The 18,384-nt window shown below is 43.3% G+C and overlaps 1 protein-coding gene across 1 annotated transcript; it reads left to right on the top strand.

Annotated features, from left to right (window-relative positions):
* Positions 1-2,640: 2,640 nt before the first annotated feature.
* On the top strand, positions 2,641-15,942 carry LOC121844549 (centrosomal protein of 112 kDa-like). The gene is made up of 6 exons (XM_042314783.1): positions 2,641-2,715; positions 3,321-3,426; positions 3,543-3,733; positions 3,957-4,120; positions 13,554-13,641; positions 15,785-15,942. The coding sequence occupies exons 1-6, from the start codon at positions 2,644-2,646 to the stop codon at positions 15,890-15,892; spliced, it is 729 nt and encodes a 242-aa protein (XP_042170717.1). The 5' UTR covers positions 2,641-2,643; the 3' UTR covers positions 15,893-15,942.
* The last annotated feature ends 2,442 nt before the right edge of the window (positions 15,943-18,384 follow it).

Here is an 18,384-nt window from a genome sequence, read left to right as displayed (position 1 = left end):
GTTTATTTTGAAAACAAATATTTAAAAGGGAATAGTTTTACCATATTAAAACGAGTTCAGGTTACATAACAGGGTTGACACTAAAATGAGGGACTTATTTTTTAAACCTTAAAATGAATCAGTAATCACATGAAATAAATACTCTTCAGGAATGACTTTATCAAAGCAACTAGGGCTTTACAATGATGTGAAAACTTGGAGAAACGTTTGGGGTAAGTGGGTTAAGAACCTTCCTGGAAGTCAGAGGGATGATATAATGCTGAATTTTTAGTGTTTATTCATATAAAACATATGATCGAATTTTCCATGTGGTCTATATTCATTGAATATAACAAATTTATTATTGGTGCCCAATTTCTACTTACAATATCAAAGGCAAAGAAAATAAACTCCTTTAGGTGAACGACCCTAATGAATAAAGAATGGCATTGCTTGCTGAAAAAACACGTTCAATCACTTTCACAAACCAATAATCCAGCTAGCCCTATAAACAGTACACCAAAATCATGATATTGATAATAGGCCTAAACATTTCCATTACAAAAATAAAAAAGACAATATGTAAATGTTTGCTATTAATATCATGATTTTGGTTTACCATGTAAACTCAGCAAAAATAAACCTTTTTCAGGACCCTGTCTTTCAAAGATAATTCTTAAAAATCCAAATAACTCTTCACAGATCTTCATTGTAAAGGGTTTAAACACTGTTTCCCCATGCTTGTTCAATGAACCATAAAAAATGAATGAACATGCACCTGTGGAACTGTCATTAAGACACTAACAGCTTACACACGGTAGGCAATTAAGGTCAGTTATGAACACTTAGGACACTAAAGAGGCCTTTCTACTGACTCTGAAAACACCAAAAGAAAGATGCCCAGGTCCCTACTCATCTGCGTGAACGTGGCTTAGGCATGCTGCAAGGAGGCATGAGGACTGCAGATGTGGCCAGGGCAATGAATTGCAATGTCTGTACTTTGAGACACCTAAGACCGTGCTACAGGGGACAGCTGATCGTCCTCGCAGTGGCAGACCACGTGTAACAACACCTGCACAGGATCGGTACATCCGAACATCACACCTGCGGGACAGGTACAGGATGGCAACAACAATTGCCCGAGTTACACCAGGAACACACAATCTCTCCATCAGCGCTCAGACTGTCCGCAATAGGCTGAGAGAGGCTGGACCGAGGGCTTGTAGGCCTGTTGTAAGGCAGGTCCTCACCAGACATCACCGGCAACGACATTGCCTATGGGCACAAACCCACCGTCGCTGGAACAGACAGGACGAGCAAAAAGTGCTCTTCACTGACGAGTCGCGGTTTTGTCTCACCAGGGGTGATGGTCGGATTCACGTTTATCGTCAACGGAATGAGCGTTACACCGAGGTCTGTACTCTGGAGCGGGATCAATTTGGAGGTGGAGGGTCCGTCATGGTCTGGGGCAGTGTGTCACAGCATCATCGGACTGAGCTTGTTGTCATTGCAGGCAATCTCAACGCTGTGCATTACAGGAAGACATCCTCCTCCCTCATGTGGTACCCCTCCTGCAGTATCATCCTGACATGACCCTCCAGCATGACAATGCCACCAGCCATACTGCTCGCTCTGTGCGTGATTTCCTGCAAGACAGGAATGTCACTGTTCTGCCATGGCCAGCGAAGAGCCTGGATCTCAATCCCATTGAGCACGTCTGGGACCTGTTGGATCGGAGGGTGAGGGCTAGGGCCATTCCCCCCCAGAAATGTCCGGCAACTTACAGGTGCCTTGGTGGGAGAGTGGGGTAACATCTCACAGCAAGAACTGGCAAATCTGGTGCAGTCCATGAGGAGCAGATGCACTGCAGTACTTAATGCAGCTGGTGGCCACACCAGATACTGACTGTTACCTTTGATTTTGACCCCTCCTTTGTTCAGGGACACATTATTCCATTTCTGTTTGTCACATGTCTGTGGAACTTGTTCAGTTTATGTCTCAGTTGTTGAATCTTATGTTCATACAAATATTTACACATGTTAAGTTTGCTGAAGATAAATGCAGATGACAGTGAGAGGACGTTTATTTTTTTTTTGCTGACTTTATGTATAGTGTAGAATGTTATGTGGAATTTTTGAAAATGCTAAAATGTACTCTGGGGGGTGGAGTGTACATGTTTGCATGTAAACATACAGTAACTAGTCGAAAGTAACATCACAGCAGACCTGGGTTCAAATAGGCATACATTTATGAATATTTACATTTTTGTATTTTAAATACTTATTTTTTGTCATTCAGTATTTTAAAACAATGTGGCCGAATCCAACGACTTTTTAGTATTTGAAAGCATTTAAAAATACATTTAAAAAAATCCTGTAAATAGTTCTATTTGAAACTATTTACAAATGGGCCTAGACTAGACTGCTGGTTTCCAATTATTATTATTATTATTATTTGTATTTTATTTTACCTAGAACCAAACAGAACTGTGCATAGTAAACGCAGGTCTGCATCACAGAATTATGTACAAGTATTTAACTCTATACTCAATGCAACATCTTGCAAATGCACAGAAAGGGTACCATTTTGGAAATGACAGCATGAGCACTCGTTTCATCAGCTTGACAGTTTCTATGACAACAAGGACGCTCCCGTTTTCTGTTTATGGAAAAAGGATGTGACGTAGGACGCAGTCTGTGTAGCAGAAGTTTGAACCGTTTAGATCTGCAGAAGCTGGTAATAACAAGCCAATAACTCTAATTTTTCCAGTATTATCGCACAATGTTAGCTTGAAGTGTAATATATTGTAATTATCTAACTAACGAGTAACATTTATACAAATTAGAAGTGAATACTAAGTGCGCGGGCCACTTTGTTTTGTCGTTTTGACGTGCTGCTTGAACTACTGTTAGCAACAGAACTGATGCTAGCCAGATTGCTACTGTAGCTAACTGCACCATTATTGGCAAACTAACTATATGTCAGATTCAGTTGTGAGAGATAGCTAGTAGGATAGATATGCCGTCCTCACCTTCTCGATGCTAGTCGAAGTGTCTAGCAACGGTTCAGTTGTTATTAGCCAGCTGAGCTTGGTGGCTCAGTCTGTGTGCAGCTAACTCTTCCAACGTTAGTTCTATGCAGGGATGCCGAATTGATGACAGTAACAGCAAAGACTTGCTACATTTGTATTGAAACTTCTAGTTCTGAAGTAGTTTAGTTGCGCATGGTTTTTGTGAAGCAATAGCTAAAATGTGCTCTGAGGGGCGGAGTGGACACGTTTGCATGTAAACACAGTAACCAATCGAAAGTAACACGTTAAATGTGTTATTCCCAATGTGCAGGACATTATGAACAAACAAGAAGAGACATGGGAGAAACTGGACTCAGAGTTTGACCATCACCTGGTTGACATGAAACCATATGTCCTAAAACTCCCCCACAAGACAGGTAGGCCTACAGTAAAATGAGTTGTATTACTAAAAAGCAAGTGTTCTATAAATTGTAATTGTCATATGTGTTAGTAATGCATTGATTGTAATTTCTTGCTCCCTATTTGACATCAGAGCGCCAGCTGTGTGCCCTGTGGATCAAGAAGCTGTGTGACCCAGGTGTATCCGGCTCGGGCCTGATGGGACGCAAGAACCGCAACATGTACGCCCGCCTGCTCCTGCACATGCTCAGAAGAGGGGTCCTGGAGGGCCCTTTCAGCCACAAGCCAGAGTCAGGCAGTCTCAAGACTCTACCAACATATATGGTAAACAAACAATCCTCGGTATAGTACTAAAGTGCGCTGATGATGTAAGCTACTATAAATAGTATACTTTCTGCTCTATACTGCTAGTAGACTGCCCATGTTGCTTATGTTTGTTTATTTGTTTAATTCATGATATTCCATTTTATAGTACTTTGTAGACTGCATGTTATATGTTTTTGACTGTTTTAGATGGCTAAACTCAGCTCTGCACTCTCATTGCCAGTCCATCTACTTTGACGAGCCTCTATGTGGCCAGGGCCTGGAGCAGAGCACTGCAGGCCTGCCTGACTGGGTAACGGGAGAGCTGGGCCAGGGTGACGACTCCTGGGACAGCCTGCTCAGAGAGAGGGCCAGGTCCTCTCCCACAGCCTACTCTAACACACACAGGTAGGTTATTCCCTGGCATAGACTAGAGCTTAAGCTACATACTCAACTGCTATGCCTGCCAGCTACAGTAGACGTCTGCTGAATTCAAACACACACAAGTATTTATTCTGGAATAGACCACCTCACCCTCTGGGCAAAAGTGTTTATTCTGGAATAGACCACCTCACCCTCTGGGCAAAAGTGTTTATTCTGGAATAGACCACCTCACCCTCTGGGCAAAAGTGTTTATTCTGGAATAGACCACCTCACCCTCTGGGCAAAAGTGTTTATTCTGGAATAGACCACCTCACCCTCTGGGCAAAAGTGTTTATTCTGGAATAGACCACCTCACCCTCTGGGCAAAAGTGTTTATTCTGGAATAGACCACCTCCTCACCCTCTGGGCAAAAGTGTTTATTCTGGAATAGACCACCTCACCCTCTGGGCAAAAGTGTTTATTCTGGAATAGACCACCTCACCCTCTGGGCAAAAGTGTTTATTCTGGAATAGACCACCTCACCCTCTGGGCAAAAGTGTTTATTCTGGGCAATTTAGACCACCACCTCACCCTCTGGGCAAAAGTGTTTATTCTGGAATAGACCACCTCACCCTCTGGGCAAAAGTGTTTATTCTGGAATAGACCACCTCACCCTCTGGGCAAAAGTGTTTGAGTCAACATTGTTTCCTAGTTATTTCCTCTTACTTAAAAACCTCTTAGATTTAAAGTCCCCTGTTTATGGGACCTGTGATTCTGCATTGACCTTTCCCACAACCTAAATATGCTGGACTACCCTTGAATTCTGAAACATTGTCTAAGCTACTCAACATGTTTTTTTACAGTAGTTGCATACATACTTTAATGTAAATGATAAACTGTCTGTTCACCTGTTTAATCTGACTATGTTATACACCACATTACACTGAGTGATAGCCTTTATTCCCACAGAAGTATATTTTCTGAGCCTGTGTGACCTAGGATGGGAAATATGAAACCACTTGAAGCTGGGATGTCCCTCCTGCCATCTTTGTTAGCTCTTCTGACTGTACATGAACTCCTGGCTGAACCCTACGTCACAGCCACTGACAAATCACATGTCTGCAATCCTTACATCATAGCACTGCAGGAGAGATCAAGTCGATAGCCATTATCTAAAATAATTCTAGATTTTAAACGAACACTTTGTTTGTCATAGACAGACAATATTAATATGAAATGAAAGGTAAGCTCCTAACGAGTTCAGGAAGCCAAGCTAGAGCTCTGTGAGACGTTTACAGCGATGGGGGCAGACATTTTGATCAAGAGAGACCTTTTGAAAATATGCAAATTTTCTCTAACACTCAACAGACAAATGTGTATTTTACAGTTATAAGGAAGGTGACATCTTATAGTTAGTGGTTTTATAAATTGATAATACTATATTTAGATAGCATATAAGTAATTTCAAGCCTTGTTCATACAGTTCTGTTGAATAGGAAATACAAATATGAAATATTTTGTATGATGTATCATATTTTATGTCCTGAGAAGTGACTACAGCTCAGCAATTTATAACTCTATTTACCAGAAAGGGTAGATTTGAACCTTTCTTGGAGTTTGCAGCATTACTAGTTATTGTTTATGGCCCTCATGCTAAATAATTACTTTTGGGGATTACGGAGATTACATTTTCGATTACATGTAACTTGTTTTTAATTAATGTAATCACATTGCATTGACGTAGCTATTTCGTTGAATTTACACAACATAATCGACATGGTTGTGCTCTTTTTGAGCAGTCTGCATTGTTTTCGGCAGCTTGACAGAATACCTCATGACAGTGCAATCAGATATGGACAGTGGACACTTGTATTTTTGTATAGGCTACTGCATGGTCCCTAGACTTCCTGTTTCTAGGTTCTTAAGTAGTCTGAAAAAAAGTGGCTAATTGTTGTGGACTTGTCAGCAGAACATTTGACTTCAACAATTATTTGCATTGACTTTTCCTCCAACCTAAATATGCTGGACTGCCTGTGAATTCTGAAACATTGTCTCGGCTACTTTTAATTATTTAATTATTTTTTACAATACGTTAATTACAGTAGTTCTCTAACACATAATTTTATGATGCAATGAACCACTTTATAAAATAAAAAGCATAACGTTTTTCAATTTTTTTTTAAACCATAGAGCAGGTATTCCCAAACTGGGGTACACGCAATGCTGTCGGAGGTATGCCAAATAAACACACAAAAAAATTCACATAAAAAATAAACAATCTGCACATTTTCAAACAGTCCATTTATACTTTCCAACGGGGCTATACATTTGGGTGAGGTATTTTTCTCGCCTAAGTAGGCTCGTTTCACTGCCAAAAATAAAATGCGACCATCTAGTGTTCAGCGTAATAACAATGTCAAATAATTAACATCCAATCACATTAACCCTTACTCTCTCACGGGAATTCCACTAACGTTCCGTATGTAGCCAAACGTAGCTGCTGCTCATGTTGGTATCTGTACTGATGTCGCAAAAGCCATGACAAGGAGACATAGTGGAGTGGTAACGCGCGTGCAAGCAGTTGCTCCCGATGCCACTTGGGTACACTGCAGCATCCACCAAGAGGCTCTTGCTGCCAAGGGAATGCCTGACAGCTTGAAATACGTTTTGGATACAACAGTGAAAATGGTTAACTTTGTTAAAGCAAGGCCCCTGAATTCTCGTGTATTTTCTGCGCTATGATATGGGCAGCGACCATGTACCGCTTTTACAACAAACAGAAGTTTGCTGGTTATCAAGGGGCAAAGTATTGGCACATTTTTTTGAATTGAGAGACAAGCTTAGTTTTCTTTACTGACCTTGATTTTCACTTGTCTGACCGCTTGCATGATGATGAGTTTCTCACACGACTGGCCAATCTGAGTGATGTTTTTCTTCCCTGATTGATCTGAATCTAGGATTACAGGGACTCTCCCCAACTATATTAAATGTGCGGGACAAAATTCAGGCTATGATTAAGAAGTTGGAGCTCTTTTCTGTCTGCATTAATAAGGACAACACACGGGTCTTTCTATCATTGTATGATTTTTTGTGTGGAAATGAACTCAAGCTTACAGACAATGTCAAATGTGATATAGCGAAGCACCTGAGTGAGCTGGGTGCGCAATTACACAGGTACTTTCCTGAAACGGACGACACAAACAACTGGATTCGTTATCCCTTTCATGCCCTGCCTCCAGTCCAGTTAGTGATATCTGAACAAGAGAGCCTCATCGAAATTGCAACAAGTGGTTTTATGAAAATTGTATTTAATCAGAAGCTACTGACAGATTTCTGGATAGGGCTGCGCTCAGAGTTTCTTGCCTTGGCAAATCGCGCTGTTAAGACACTGATGCCCTTTGCAACCACGTAACTATGTGAGAGTGGATTCTCGGCCCTCACTAGCATGAAAACTATATATAGGCACAGACTGTGTGGAAAATGATTTAAGACTGAGACTCTCCAATATAACCCAACATTGCAGAGTTATGTGCATCCTTCAAGCACACCCTTCTCATTAACCTGTGGTGAGTTATTCACCATTTTTGATGAGCAAATAAATTTTCAAATGTAAGATGGCTAAATAAAGAGCAAAATTATTGAATATTATTATTTGTGCCCTGGTCCTATAAGATCTCTTTGTCACCTCCCCCGAGCCGGGCTGTGACAAAAACGCACACTCATTCTTATGTTAAATAAATGTATTGTATAGTGTTTGTGGCAGGCTTACAATGATGGCAAAAAACAACATTTGAGGGTACGGGACTATAAGAAGTTTGGGAACCACTGCCATAGAGAATCAGACAAAAATCTAGGCTACACTCTTTGCATAGTCAAGCCTATCTCAAAACACAACACTGCCCCTTTAAGGCTTTCCTGGAGGATGGTTGGCCACACTTGGTAGCCTATAATACATTGCAACATTACAATTACAACCAAATGCTTTTTATGTCTTTATAAATAATAAAGATAAATAATTTCCTCCAGGGCTGAAATTAATGGCTTCCCATTTTCCCTGGAACACCAAAAAATATGTCTACGGTTCAAAACTGGGACAGTTCTAGGATGACTGACCCAAAATTCATACAACCGCTGCACATGAAAGAAAAGCAATAAGGTCTGATACATCAGATCAGTCTGTTTACCCTAAAATGTTGATAAAGTTTTATTTCTTCATATTATAAGCTTAAAAATGCACACTTGGTTGTAAGCTATGGGCAAATGTTCCTAAATGCAATTGGCAGGGAAACACTGTTCTCAAAAGCACACGGATGCGCAAGTGGTTTCATGTGACACAGATTAGGAAAGGGGAGATCTAACTAGCATGGGTTACTAAAGTGACTAGAATTATTCCTTTGGCTGCTGGACAGTAAAATAATGTTGATTTGAAAACCAATAGAACATGAGAAAAATGCTGTTTTCAATGGCGTATTAAGTGTTTATAAAGTAATTCCCTCAACATTTCTATTGTTGTATTTTGGCTAGGCTACTTTGAAACAAGGTAAGACCCACTTCATAAAATGACATAAAACATCTAGGTTTTAAACTATTTAAGTTTATGGTTATGTAACGGTTTTCTTTAGGTGAAGTAGAGGAGGACCAAAATGCAGCGTGGTTGTTATTCATTGTACTTTAATAAAGAAACTGTACACGAATAAACTAACAAAACAACAAACGTGCGAAAACCTAAAACAGTCCTATCTGGTGCAAAACACAGAGACAGGAACAATCACCCACAAACACACAGTGAAACCCAGGCTACCTAAATATGGTTCCCAATCAGAGACAATGACTAACACCTGCCTCTGATTGAGAACCATATCAGGCCAGACATAGAAATAGACAAACAAGACATCCAACATAGAATGCCCACTCAGATCACACCCTGACCAACCAAAACATAGAAACATACAAAGCAAACTATGGTCAGGGTGTGACAGGTTAAATAGTTTCCAAATGCTAACCACCTCCTCTTAGATTAAAGATGGGGGATGTCCGGTGGGCAACAGGCACTGTCTTTCTTTCCCTTTCCTTCACTCTCCGTCGTGTGACCATTTGATCTGAACGAACTTTTCCTCCAGCATGTCGACAGAATCAAGCTTATAGACATTGATGTTAATTATCCTTCATTATTTTTGTCTAACATGACTGGTGTTTAGCCTATATTTATGTAATTAAAAGTCTCATTAAAGTTTGGCTACATTTTTGCTTCCTCCCTCATGTCAGCGTTGGTTTGGACATGAGGCTGTAGCCAATATGCATATCACTTACACTATGACATCTAGGCTTTAAAAATGTTTTTTTTATGTACATGAAAAATATATTTGAATATTATTCCAATGTTAGCCTCTGATCCAATACTGATTGTTGTATTTGTTTGATATTGTGATTTTTGTGATACATTTTTTTGTTTCCATTCGGACAACTTAAATCTATAGCTTATTCTTCTTGTCTTAAATATATATATATATAAACTTGTCCCGGACAAGAGGACAAGCATTAATTTGGAGCCCTTTAGCAAATCTCTTAACTAGGCTGCTACCCACTGCAAAAACATTGTTTCCATGTCATTTAAACAAAATAAAATCAATGTGGAAAAATTATTGGATTTGAAAAAGTCATCAACGTAAGGGAATTTAGTATTTTTTTCTCCACAATTTCGTGATTACGATCTTGTCTCATCGCTGCAAATCCCCAACGTGCACGAGAGAGACGAAGGTAGAGTCATGGGTCCTCCGAAACATGTCCCGCCAAGCCGCACTTCTTAACACCAGTCCGCTTAACCCGGAAGCCAGCTGCACCAATGTGTCGGAGGAAACACCTTTCAACTGACAACCGAAGTCAGCCTGCAGGCGCCCGGCCCGCCACAAGGAGTCGCTAGAGCGCGATGAGCCAAGTAAAGCCCCCAGCCGTACCCTCTCCTAACCTGGACGATGCTGGGCCAATTGTGCGCTGCCCTATGGGACGCCGCCCTATGGGATTTAAGCCCAGGCTGTAATGACGCCGCAAGTCTGCAATGCAGTGCCTTAGACCGCTGCGCCACTCTGGAGGCCTTCACCTAACTTTTAACCTAAATCCAATGACATGGTTACATTTTTGGTTGATTTCACATTAGTTGATAACTCAACCAAATGCAAATCAAAACTAGACGTTGGGCCTACCCATTGTGCCCAATGGTTAGGCCCAATACAATGAGGGAGGGAGGGACCTGTAATGCTTTGAATCTACTTTTTTTTTTATCTGGGCCAAGGGGAAAGTGGTGAGTTGTTCTTGGAAAATGTCATTAAACATGTGTTGATAGGGACGACTAGTTGCTTGCAGTGGAAAATTCAGTGGCATCTTGAGCCAAAGAACCATTCAGGTCAGATAGATTCATGATGGTTCTGTTTGTGGGCTTATGTGTATAGTCACTTTAAAGATACACGTACGTTTGATTGTGAAAAGTTGTTGGCATGACGTACGAGATGTCCTTGTCACAAGTCTGACCAGTTTCACAAGCATGTCTAACGGTTACCTCAGTTAGCCTAAGTACACTGGTTGTATTGAAGAGCTGGATTTGATTTTGTCTGACTAGTGTCTGATTGGGATAAGAGCATTTAAAGAGCGTATAGATCACAGGTTGAAGGCCTCATGGAGAAAATGACTTAGTACACATGCTCTTTAATGTGTCTCTCCCATTTAGATAAAACTCTAGGGACCTAATTTGACTCCTTGTGATGTATGATCTTTTGATCTCTGCCTCATGCCATTAATCAGGCAATGGGGTGATAGGTCAAGTAGTCATTTAACTTTGGGGTGCTTGCAGGTTAGACTGTATCAGCAATCCTGTTCTATATCTGGCAATCCTGTTCTACACTGAGTATACAAAACATTAGGAACATCTTCCTAAAATCTCGGAAGTATCCTGTTGTTGGGCCTCTAGGTTTAGAAACTCTGTTTTTAACTGGCTAGGAGAGACACCATGTTTGGCTGGAGTGAGTAAGTTCCAGATTTGGCCACAAGATGGCGTTACTCACCGGCAGAACCGGTGATGTCGTCCGTGATGGTTCTCTCTGTTCTCAACGGATAAAGTCTAGTTGTGTCTGTGTGAAAGGAATGGGGGTAGCAAGCTGATCCAGGTTAAGAGATCATCCTCAGAGGCCCTGGTGTGAAGCTGACTCCTGGTACTCGCATGTCACTTATGGATCAGGCCTTAAACACGCCATGATTGTCTTGACACGTTGTTGTCTTTGGCGTTCCTTGGAGAGCTCTGAGAGAAGGGGGAGAGAGACGAAGTGTGTGTATCTGTTGGGGGAGCCGAATGTTGACTCGGCATGTGTGGAAGTGTTGCGTTCGTTACAATAGACAAGGGGAATTTCTGGTCTTTCTGCCCTCATAGCAAACAGGCAAAGGTGGAAGGATGAATATTTGTTAACCCCTATATGTGAATCCCTTCTGTTTCTCTCTCTTTGTTTTTCTTCTTTCTGATTTACTCACCCTGACTCCTGTCTATCATCTGAGCTCCACACATGAGAACCCCTAACCTCTCCTCCATCCAAGTGTGACAATAACATTGTCCTTGCAGCATCAGACATCAAACAGCTTTTATAAATGACCTGTTTAGCCGCCTCGGGTCTTTCCCTGTAAGGCCAGAGTCTGTTCGTTGACCTTGCCTCCAGGTGGTTGAGTTAAGGGGTCCGCGTCTTGTTTGTGCCACAGGGTCTGGCTGCCTTCCTTGGGGTGCCTGAGGGTGAGACCTAGGGCCTCTGGCTCCTGCACCTGGAGGTCATGGACGAAGCGTATAGATGTCAGGCTGTTTTAATAAGACTGGCTGCAGCAGCAGAGACCCACACACACACACTCCCCCTCTCTCTCCCCTAGCCCCGACCTGCCTGGCTGGCACAGCTTTGATCTCTGGGCCTCAGACTCCAGACACATCTGATTCAATTATCCTCATCCACCTGTTGACTTTGAGGCCCGACATTGCACTGCTCGCTTGGCCCCCGGTGTGTGCGTGTGTGTGTGCGTGCATACTTGAGGAGAAGAAAGTGTGGCGGCTAGTCTTCACGTAGGCTGCTTTTACAGCTGGTAGAGAACACACAAAGGATACAAAATATGCACGCCATTAGTTTCACGATGATAAGTTTGACCTCAACTGACACTAATTGAGAACATACAACTTTTGTATCATTCAGTCTCATTCAGATTCCACTATTGTGCCTAATCCTTATTGTGGCTATTCTTCATTTTCAACACATACCTTCTGGTCTGGTCTGAGCCTCACTAGCCAGATTATGCTGGCTGGCTGCTTATAACGTTAGCTTTGGGCAACAGTGTTTATTAGTCTGGCTGTAGCTATTTATTTTCATGAACTGAAGTTAGCTTGTCAGAACATCAAGTGGCTACCTAGCTAATACTTACCCACAAGGATTCCTAAATCATTGCTGTAAAATATAATGAAAATGACTGCAGTTTCTACTGGTCATTGTTTTCAGGAACTGTTTGTTCTGTGGTGCTAGCTAGGTACCCCATTTTATTGCTTCACGCTACAACCTTGTTTAACATTTTAGTTAAATAATTATTTATTTGAATGCTTTAACTAGAAGGCCAGCAAACCAGGAGTTGCCTATTCACTGTTGACATTAAGACTGATTTTTTGAGGTACTATTTAATGAAGCTGCCAGTTGAGGACTTGTGAGGCTGTCTGTTTTTCAAACTAGACACTCTAATGTATTTGTCCTATTGCTCAGTTGCTAAAAATGCACCGGGGCCTCCCACTCCTCTTTCTATTCTGGTTAGAGCCAGATATTCCATAAAAAATCTGCCGTTTCCAGCTACAATACTCATTTACAACATTAACAATGTCTACGCTGTATTTATGATCAATTTGATGTTATTTTAACGGACAAAAAATGTGCTTTTCTTTAAAAATAAAATGTCTTAAAGACCCCTAACTTTTGAACGGTAGTGTACATGATGGGTTATGCAAAATAAATGTATTGTGGTAAGAACAGCTCAAATAAGCAAAGAGATATGACAGTCCATCATTACTTTAAGACATGAAGGTCAGTCAATATGGAACATTTCAAGAACTTTGAAAGTTTCTTCAAGTGCCGTCGCAAAAACCTGCAGTATTATTTTGCTGCGACAATACAGGTCAAAATATAAAGATCCTACATCTGTACTGCACGACTCACATTTGATGAGTTACAAATTATATTGATAGACATAATGTAAGCCAGTGATTGGGTGAAGCTGTTTCCTGTAATATAACCAGTGATACACTCAGATCTTTGTATTTAGTTGTTTTCTTCAATCTTTCCTAATGTAAATCTCTCTCTCCATCTCTCTTTTTCCCTCCCTCTCTCTATATATCTCCCTCCCTCTCTTTCTCACATTTCTCCTTCCCTCCCTCTCTTTCTCACATTCTCTCTCTCTCTCTCATTCCCTCTGTATCCAGGAGAAGACGGCTATATGAGGAGATGTCTCCATCTCGGCCCCTGGCCTCCAGCCCAGTGAAACGCTCTTCTGAAGACCACAACAAAGGGGTCAGCAGTACTCTACAACACTCCTTGTCACTACTTGGCAACTCTTTACATTTAGCCTATTTTATCTTAGTTACTGAGTTTGTAATTACGGAGTCTTACATTTCAGGCAGGACATATTCTATTCTGTGATGACGTTCTCCATCATATCATACCATTGATTGTATTTTCACACGGTAGGTTGAATGGCTGCGACACAGAGAGTATGACATTACACCGTGCGTGACACTCGTACTTGGCATACCGCGATATCAATGATAATAAACACTGTGGATGACATTTACAGGCGATGAATCAGGAGTATGACCATTTTAATCAGCCTGGTATTTCCGTCATTTGTCTGTGTAATATGAGGTGTTAACTTGGCAGTGTGCCTTGTTCTGTTACGAAAGAGAGAGGGAGAGGGAGAGGTCCACCCTCCACCTAATTTCAGTCGGGTTAAAAAAATGCCTACACTTCCACTTTATTGGATATTTCTCTTATATCTCACCCTCACCAAGCCCCAAACCCAACCCCAGGCAAAACCTGACCCGAAAAACAACAGCACCCTGGAAATGTTCACATTATAACGTATATACGAAATGTTCACAAAACCTGATCCTGAATCAACAGCAGCACTCTGGAAACGTTTGCATAACATTCACAACGTTCACATAAAGTTCACATTATATAACAGCGTTTCAGGAGTGGGGCGCCCTGTAACAAAAGACTGAGCAAAACAACAGAGGGGAGAGCGTTGTGACCCCTGGACTGGAATTTAGACTGCAGGGGGACAGGACGGGGACGGTAATGGTCTGGAACCGCCAAACATCTGGCGTGGGTAGGAGGAGGAGGACAGGGAGGCAAAGAGGAGAAGGAGGGGAGAAGAGGAGAGTAAGGAAGGAGAATGGGAGAGAGGAGGGTAGGGGGGATGGAGGAAAGGGGAGGAGGATAGGAGAGAGGAAGAGGAGTTAAAGAGGAGAGGGAAGACCAGACTAAGGAAGGAGAATGGAGGAGGGTGGGGGGAGGAGAGTAAGGAAGGAGAATGGAGGAAAGGAGAGAGGAGAGTAAGGAAGGGGAATGGAGGAGAGGAGAAGGAGAGTAAGGAAGGATAATGGAGGAAAGGAGAGAGAGAGTAAGGAAGGGGAATGGAGGGGAGAGGAGGGGAGGAGAGTAAGGAAGGATAATGGAGGAAAGGAGAGAGGAGAGTAAGGAAGGGGAATGGAGGGGAGAGGAGGGGAGGAGAGTAAGGAAGGATAATGGAGGAAAGGAGAGAGGAGAGTAAGGAAGGGGAATGGAGGGGAGAGGAGGGGAGGAGAGGAAGGAAGGAGAATGGAGGAAAGGAGAGAGGAGAGTAAGGAAGGGGAATGGAGGGGAGGGGGGAGAGGAGAGGAAGGAAGGAGAATGGAGGAAAGGAGAGAGGAGAGTAAGGAAGGGGAATGGAGGGGAGGGGAGGAGAGGAAGGAAGGAGAATGGAGGAAAGGAGAGAGGAGAGTAAGGAAGGGGAATGGAGGGGAGGGAGGGGAGGAGAGGAAGGAAGGAGAATGGAGGAAAGGAGAGAGGAGAGTAAGGAAGGGAATGGAGGGGAGAGGAGGGGAGGAGAGGAAGGAAGGAGAATGGAGGAAAGGAGAGAGGAGAGTAAGGAAGGGGAATGGAGGGGAGGGGAGGAGAGTAAGGAAGGAGAATGGAGGAAAGGAGAGAGGAGAGTAAGGAAGGGGAATGGAGGGGAGGGGAGGAGAGGAAGGAAGGAGAATGGAGGAAAGGAGAGAGGAGAGGGATGAGGAGAGTAACGAAGGGAATGGAGGGGAGAGGAGGGGAGGGGAGGAGAGTAAGGAAGGAGAATGGAGGAGGGTGGGGGAGGAGAGTAAGGAAGGAGAATGGAGGAAAGGAGAGAGGAGAGTAAGGAAGGGGAATGGAGGGGAAGGGAGGAGAATGGAAGAGAGGAGAGGGACGAGGAGAGTAAGGAAGGAGAATGGAGGGGAGAGGAGAGGAGGGGAGGAGAGTAAGGAAGGGGAATGGAGGGGAGAGGAAGGGAGGAGAGTATAGTAAAGAAGGGTTGGAGAAGCAGTTGTGTGGGGCTGGGTGATAAGAATACAACACACCCTACTGAACAGTATGTGCACTTGTTGTCCCACACTCAATATCACCTATTCTCTTTGGTCCCTAGGTGGATGGCCACAGGAAGCCAGTGGTGCCGTCTCCTGACGACAGTGAACTGGAAACTCGCCTCAACAGCTGGAACCTGGGGTATGTCTGCCAGGGCCACATTCAGTAGCCAAACGTTGTTGAACGTGGCAGATAGAAATTCCACGAATAGAGCCAACATGATTCCATATTCTAGTCCGATAAGCATGCATAACATACACAACATATCACTGGAGGCTGCTGAGGGGAGGACGGCTCATAATAATGTCTGGAACAGAGCAAATTAAATTGTATCAATGTATTTGAGACCATTCCACTTATTCCGCTCCAGCCATGACCACGAGCCCGTCCTCCCCAAAATAAGGTGCCACCAACCTTCTGTGCTATATATACAAAAGTATGTGGACACCCCTTCAAATGAGTGGATACGGCAATTTCAGCCACACCCATTACTAATGGTGTATAAAATCGAGCACACCACCATGGAATCTCCATAGACAAACATGGCAGTAGAATGGCCTTAACGAAGAGCTCAGTAATTTCAATGTGGCACCGTCATAGGATGCCACCTTTCCAACTAGTCATTTCGCCACATTTCTTCCCTGCTAGAGCTGCCCTGGTTAACTGTATGTGCTGTTATTGTGAAGTGGAAACGTCTAGGAGCAACACTGTCCTCGGTTGCAACACTACTGAGCTCCAAAATGCTTCTGGAAGCAATGTCAGCACCCTTGCTGTTCGTCGGTAGCTTCATGAAATGGGTTTCCATGGCCGAGCAGCAGCACACAAGCCTAAGATCAATGCCAAGCGTCGGCTGGTGTGGTGTAAAGACTATTCTGTGTTTCCGACTTTGTGGCAACCATTTGGGGAAGGCCCTTTCCTGTTTCAGCATGACAATGCCCCCGTGCACAAAGCAAGGTCCATACAGAAATGGTTTGTCGAGATATGTGGAGAAGAACTTGACCGGCCTGCACAGAGCCTTGACCTCAACCCCATTGAACACCTTTGGGATGAATTGGAACGCTGACTGCGAGCCAGGCCTAATCGCCCAACATCAGGGCCCGAACTCACTAATGCTCTTGTGGCTGAGTGGAAGCAAGTCCCCGCAGCAATGTTCCAACATTTAGTGGAAAACCTTCACAGAAGAGTGGAGGCCATTATAACAGCAAAGGGGGACCAACTCCATGTTAATGCCCATGATTTTGGAATGAGATGTTCGATGAGAAGGTGTCCACATACTTTAGGTTATGTACTGTATTTCTGTCTGAATGTCCCAAAACGTTGTGTCCTGCTAAAAATCATCCCTAATTTATTCCATGTCTGTAAACATCGTAAGTACAGTATATAGGCCTCTCACACCAGGGTTTGGATTACAATTCCTGCTTGTTTGAAGCAGAGGGGGAGCCCTAGACGCCTGAGAAGCATATTGCAGTCACAGCCAGTTCCAGGTTGGTTATATGAAATATACCACCATTGGATGAGAGAGTACCCCATGCCCAGTAGACTACACGTTGCCTGTCACACTGACACACAACTACTGACTAGCACCTACACAGCTGCAGTGTCTGTCAGACCACAGGGATACAGTCAGAGAGCAGTGAGATGAGGGCTAGAGATGGAGGAGGAAGGAGGAGAGGGAGACTGAGAGTCTTTAGCTGTGTTCCTGTCTTATCTCCTGTGTCTGGAGAGTCACTGGACCTGGGAGAGATAAGCAGTACACTGATGTTGTCTTTATTCTCTTATTTATTCTTTCACTCACCCTCTCCCTCTCTCTCCCTCTCTCTCCCCCTCCACCTGTACGGGTCTCTCTCTTTTTTTGATGAAGTTGATGATTCTCTCTCATCTCTCTCCCTGTATCAGATGGGGATGTGAAGCCCTGCTCTGCTCTGTGTTGTGGTAGTTATAATGATAAGAGGCAGTGTGCTTGGCAATGCTCCCCTAGCCTCCACTACCACCAGCATCATCTATAATAGATCTACAGGTGGTTGTACTCTGCACTGTGGAACATAGACAGAGTTAAGCTGTGTGGCTGTGCTCTCTGCACTGTGGAACATAGACAGAGTTAAGCTGTGTGGCTGTGCTCTCTGCACTGTGGAACATGTTAAGCTGTGTGGCTGTGCTCTCTGCACTGTGGAACATAGACAGAGTTAAGCTGTGTGGCTGTGCTCTCTGCACTGTGGAACATAGACAGAGTTAAGCTGTGTGGCTGTGCTCTCTGCACTGTGGAACATAGACAGAGTTAAGCTGTGTGGCTGTGCTCTCTGCACTGTGGAACATAGACAGAGTTAAGCTGTGTGGCTGTGCTCTCTGCACTGTGGAACATAGACAGAGTTAAGCTGTGTGGCTGTGCTCTCTGCACTGTGGAACATAGACAGAGTTAAGCTGTGTGGCTGTGCTCTCTGCACTGTGGAACATAGACAGAGTTAAGCTGTGTGGCTGTGCTCTCTGCACTGTGGAACATAGACAGAGTTAAGAGCAGGATGTTTGGTTGCAGTGGCTGAAACTACCAGCTGTCTGCAGCATTCTCTGCTGCCTCAATGTAATTCTGTCTTGCCTGGTCATGCTTTGTTTAAACTTTTCTGGTATCCTCTTTGAAATGTCTGTACCCCAGAGCCATCTAGCCAC

This window comes from Oncorhynchus tshawytscha, unplaced genomic scaffold (genome assembly GCF_018296145.1).
Source record: "Oncorhynchus tshawytscha isolate Ot180627B unplaced genomic scaffold, Otsh_v2.0 Un_contig_5821_pilon_pilon, whole genome shotgun sequence".
NCBI lineage: Eukaryota > Metazoa > Chordata > Actinopteri > Salmoniformes > Salmonidae > Oncorhynchus > Oncorhynchus tshawytscha.
Note: the sequence above shows the minus strand (reverse complement) of the source record. Positions and strands in the feature narration are given on the sequence as shown.

Excerpts from the sequence above, each read along its gene's own strand:
- LOC121844549 (XM_042314783.1), top strand. The coding sequence starts at position 2,644 with ATGGAAAAAGGATGTGACGTAGGACGCAGTCTGTGTAGCAGAAGTTTG. Across the intron at positions 2,716-3,320 it reads GTTTAGATCTGCAGAAGCTG|GACATTATGAACAAACAAGA; the intron begins GTAATAACAAGC and ends CCCAATGTGCAG. Across the intron at positions 3,427-3,542 it reads AAAACTCCCCCACAAGACAG|AGCGCCAGCTGTGTGCCCTG; the intron begins GTAGGCCTACAG and ends ATTTGACATCAG.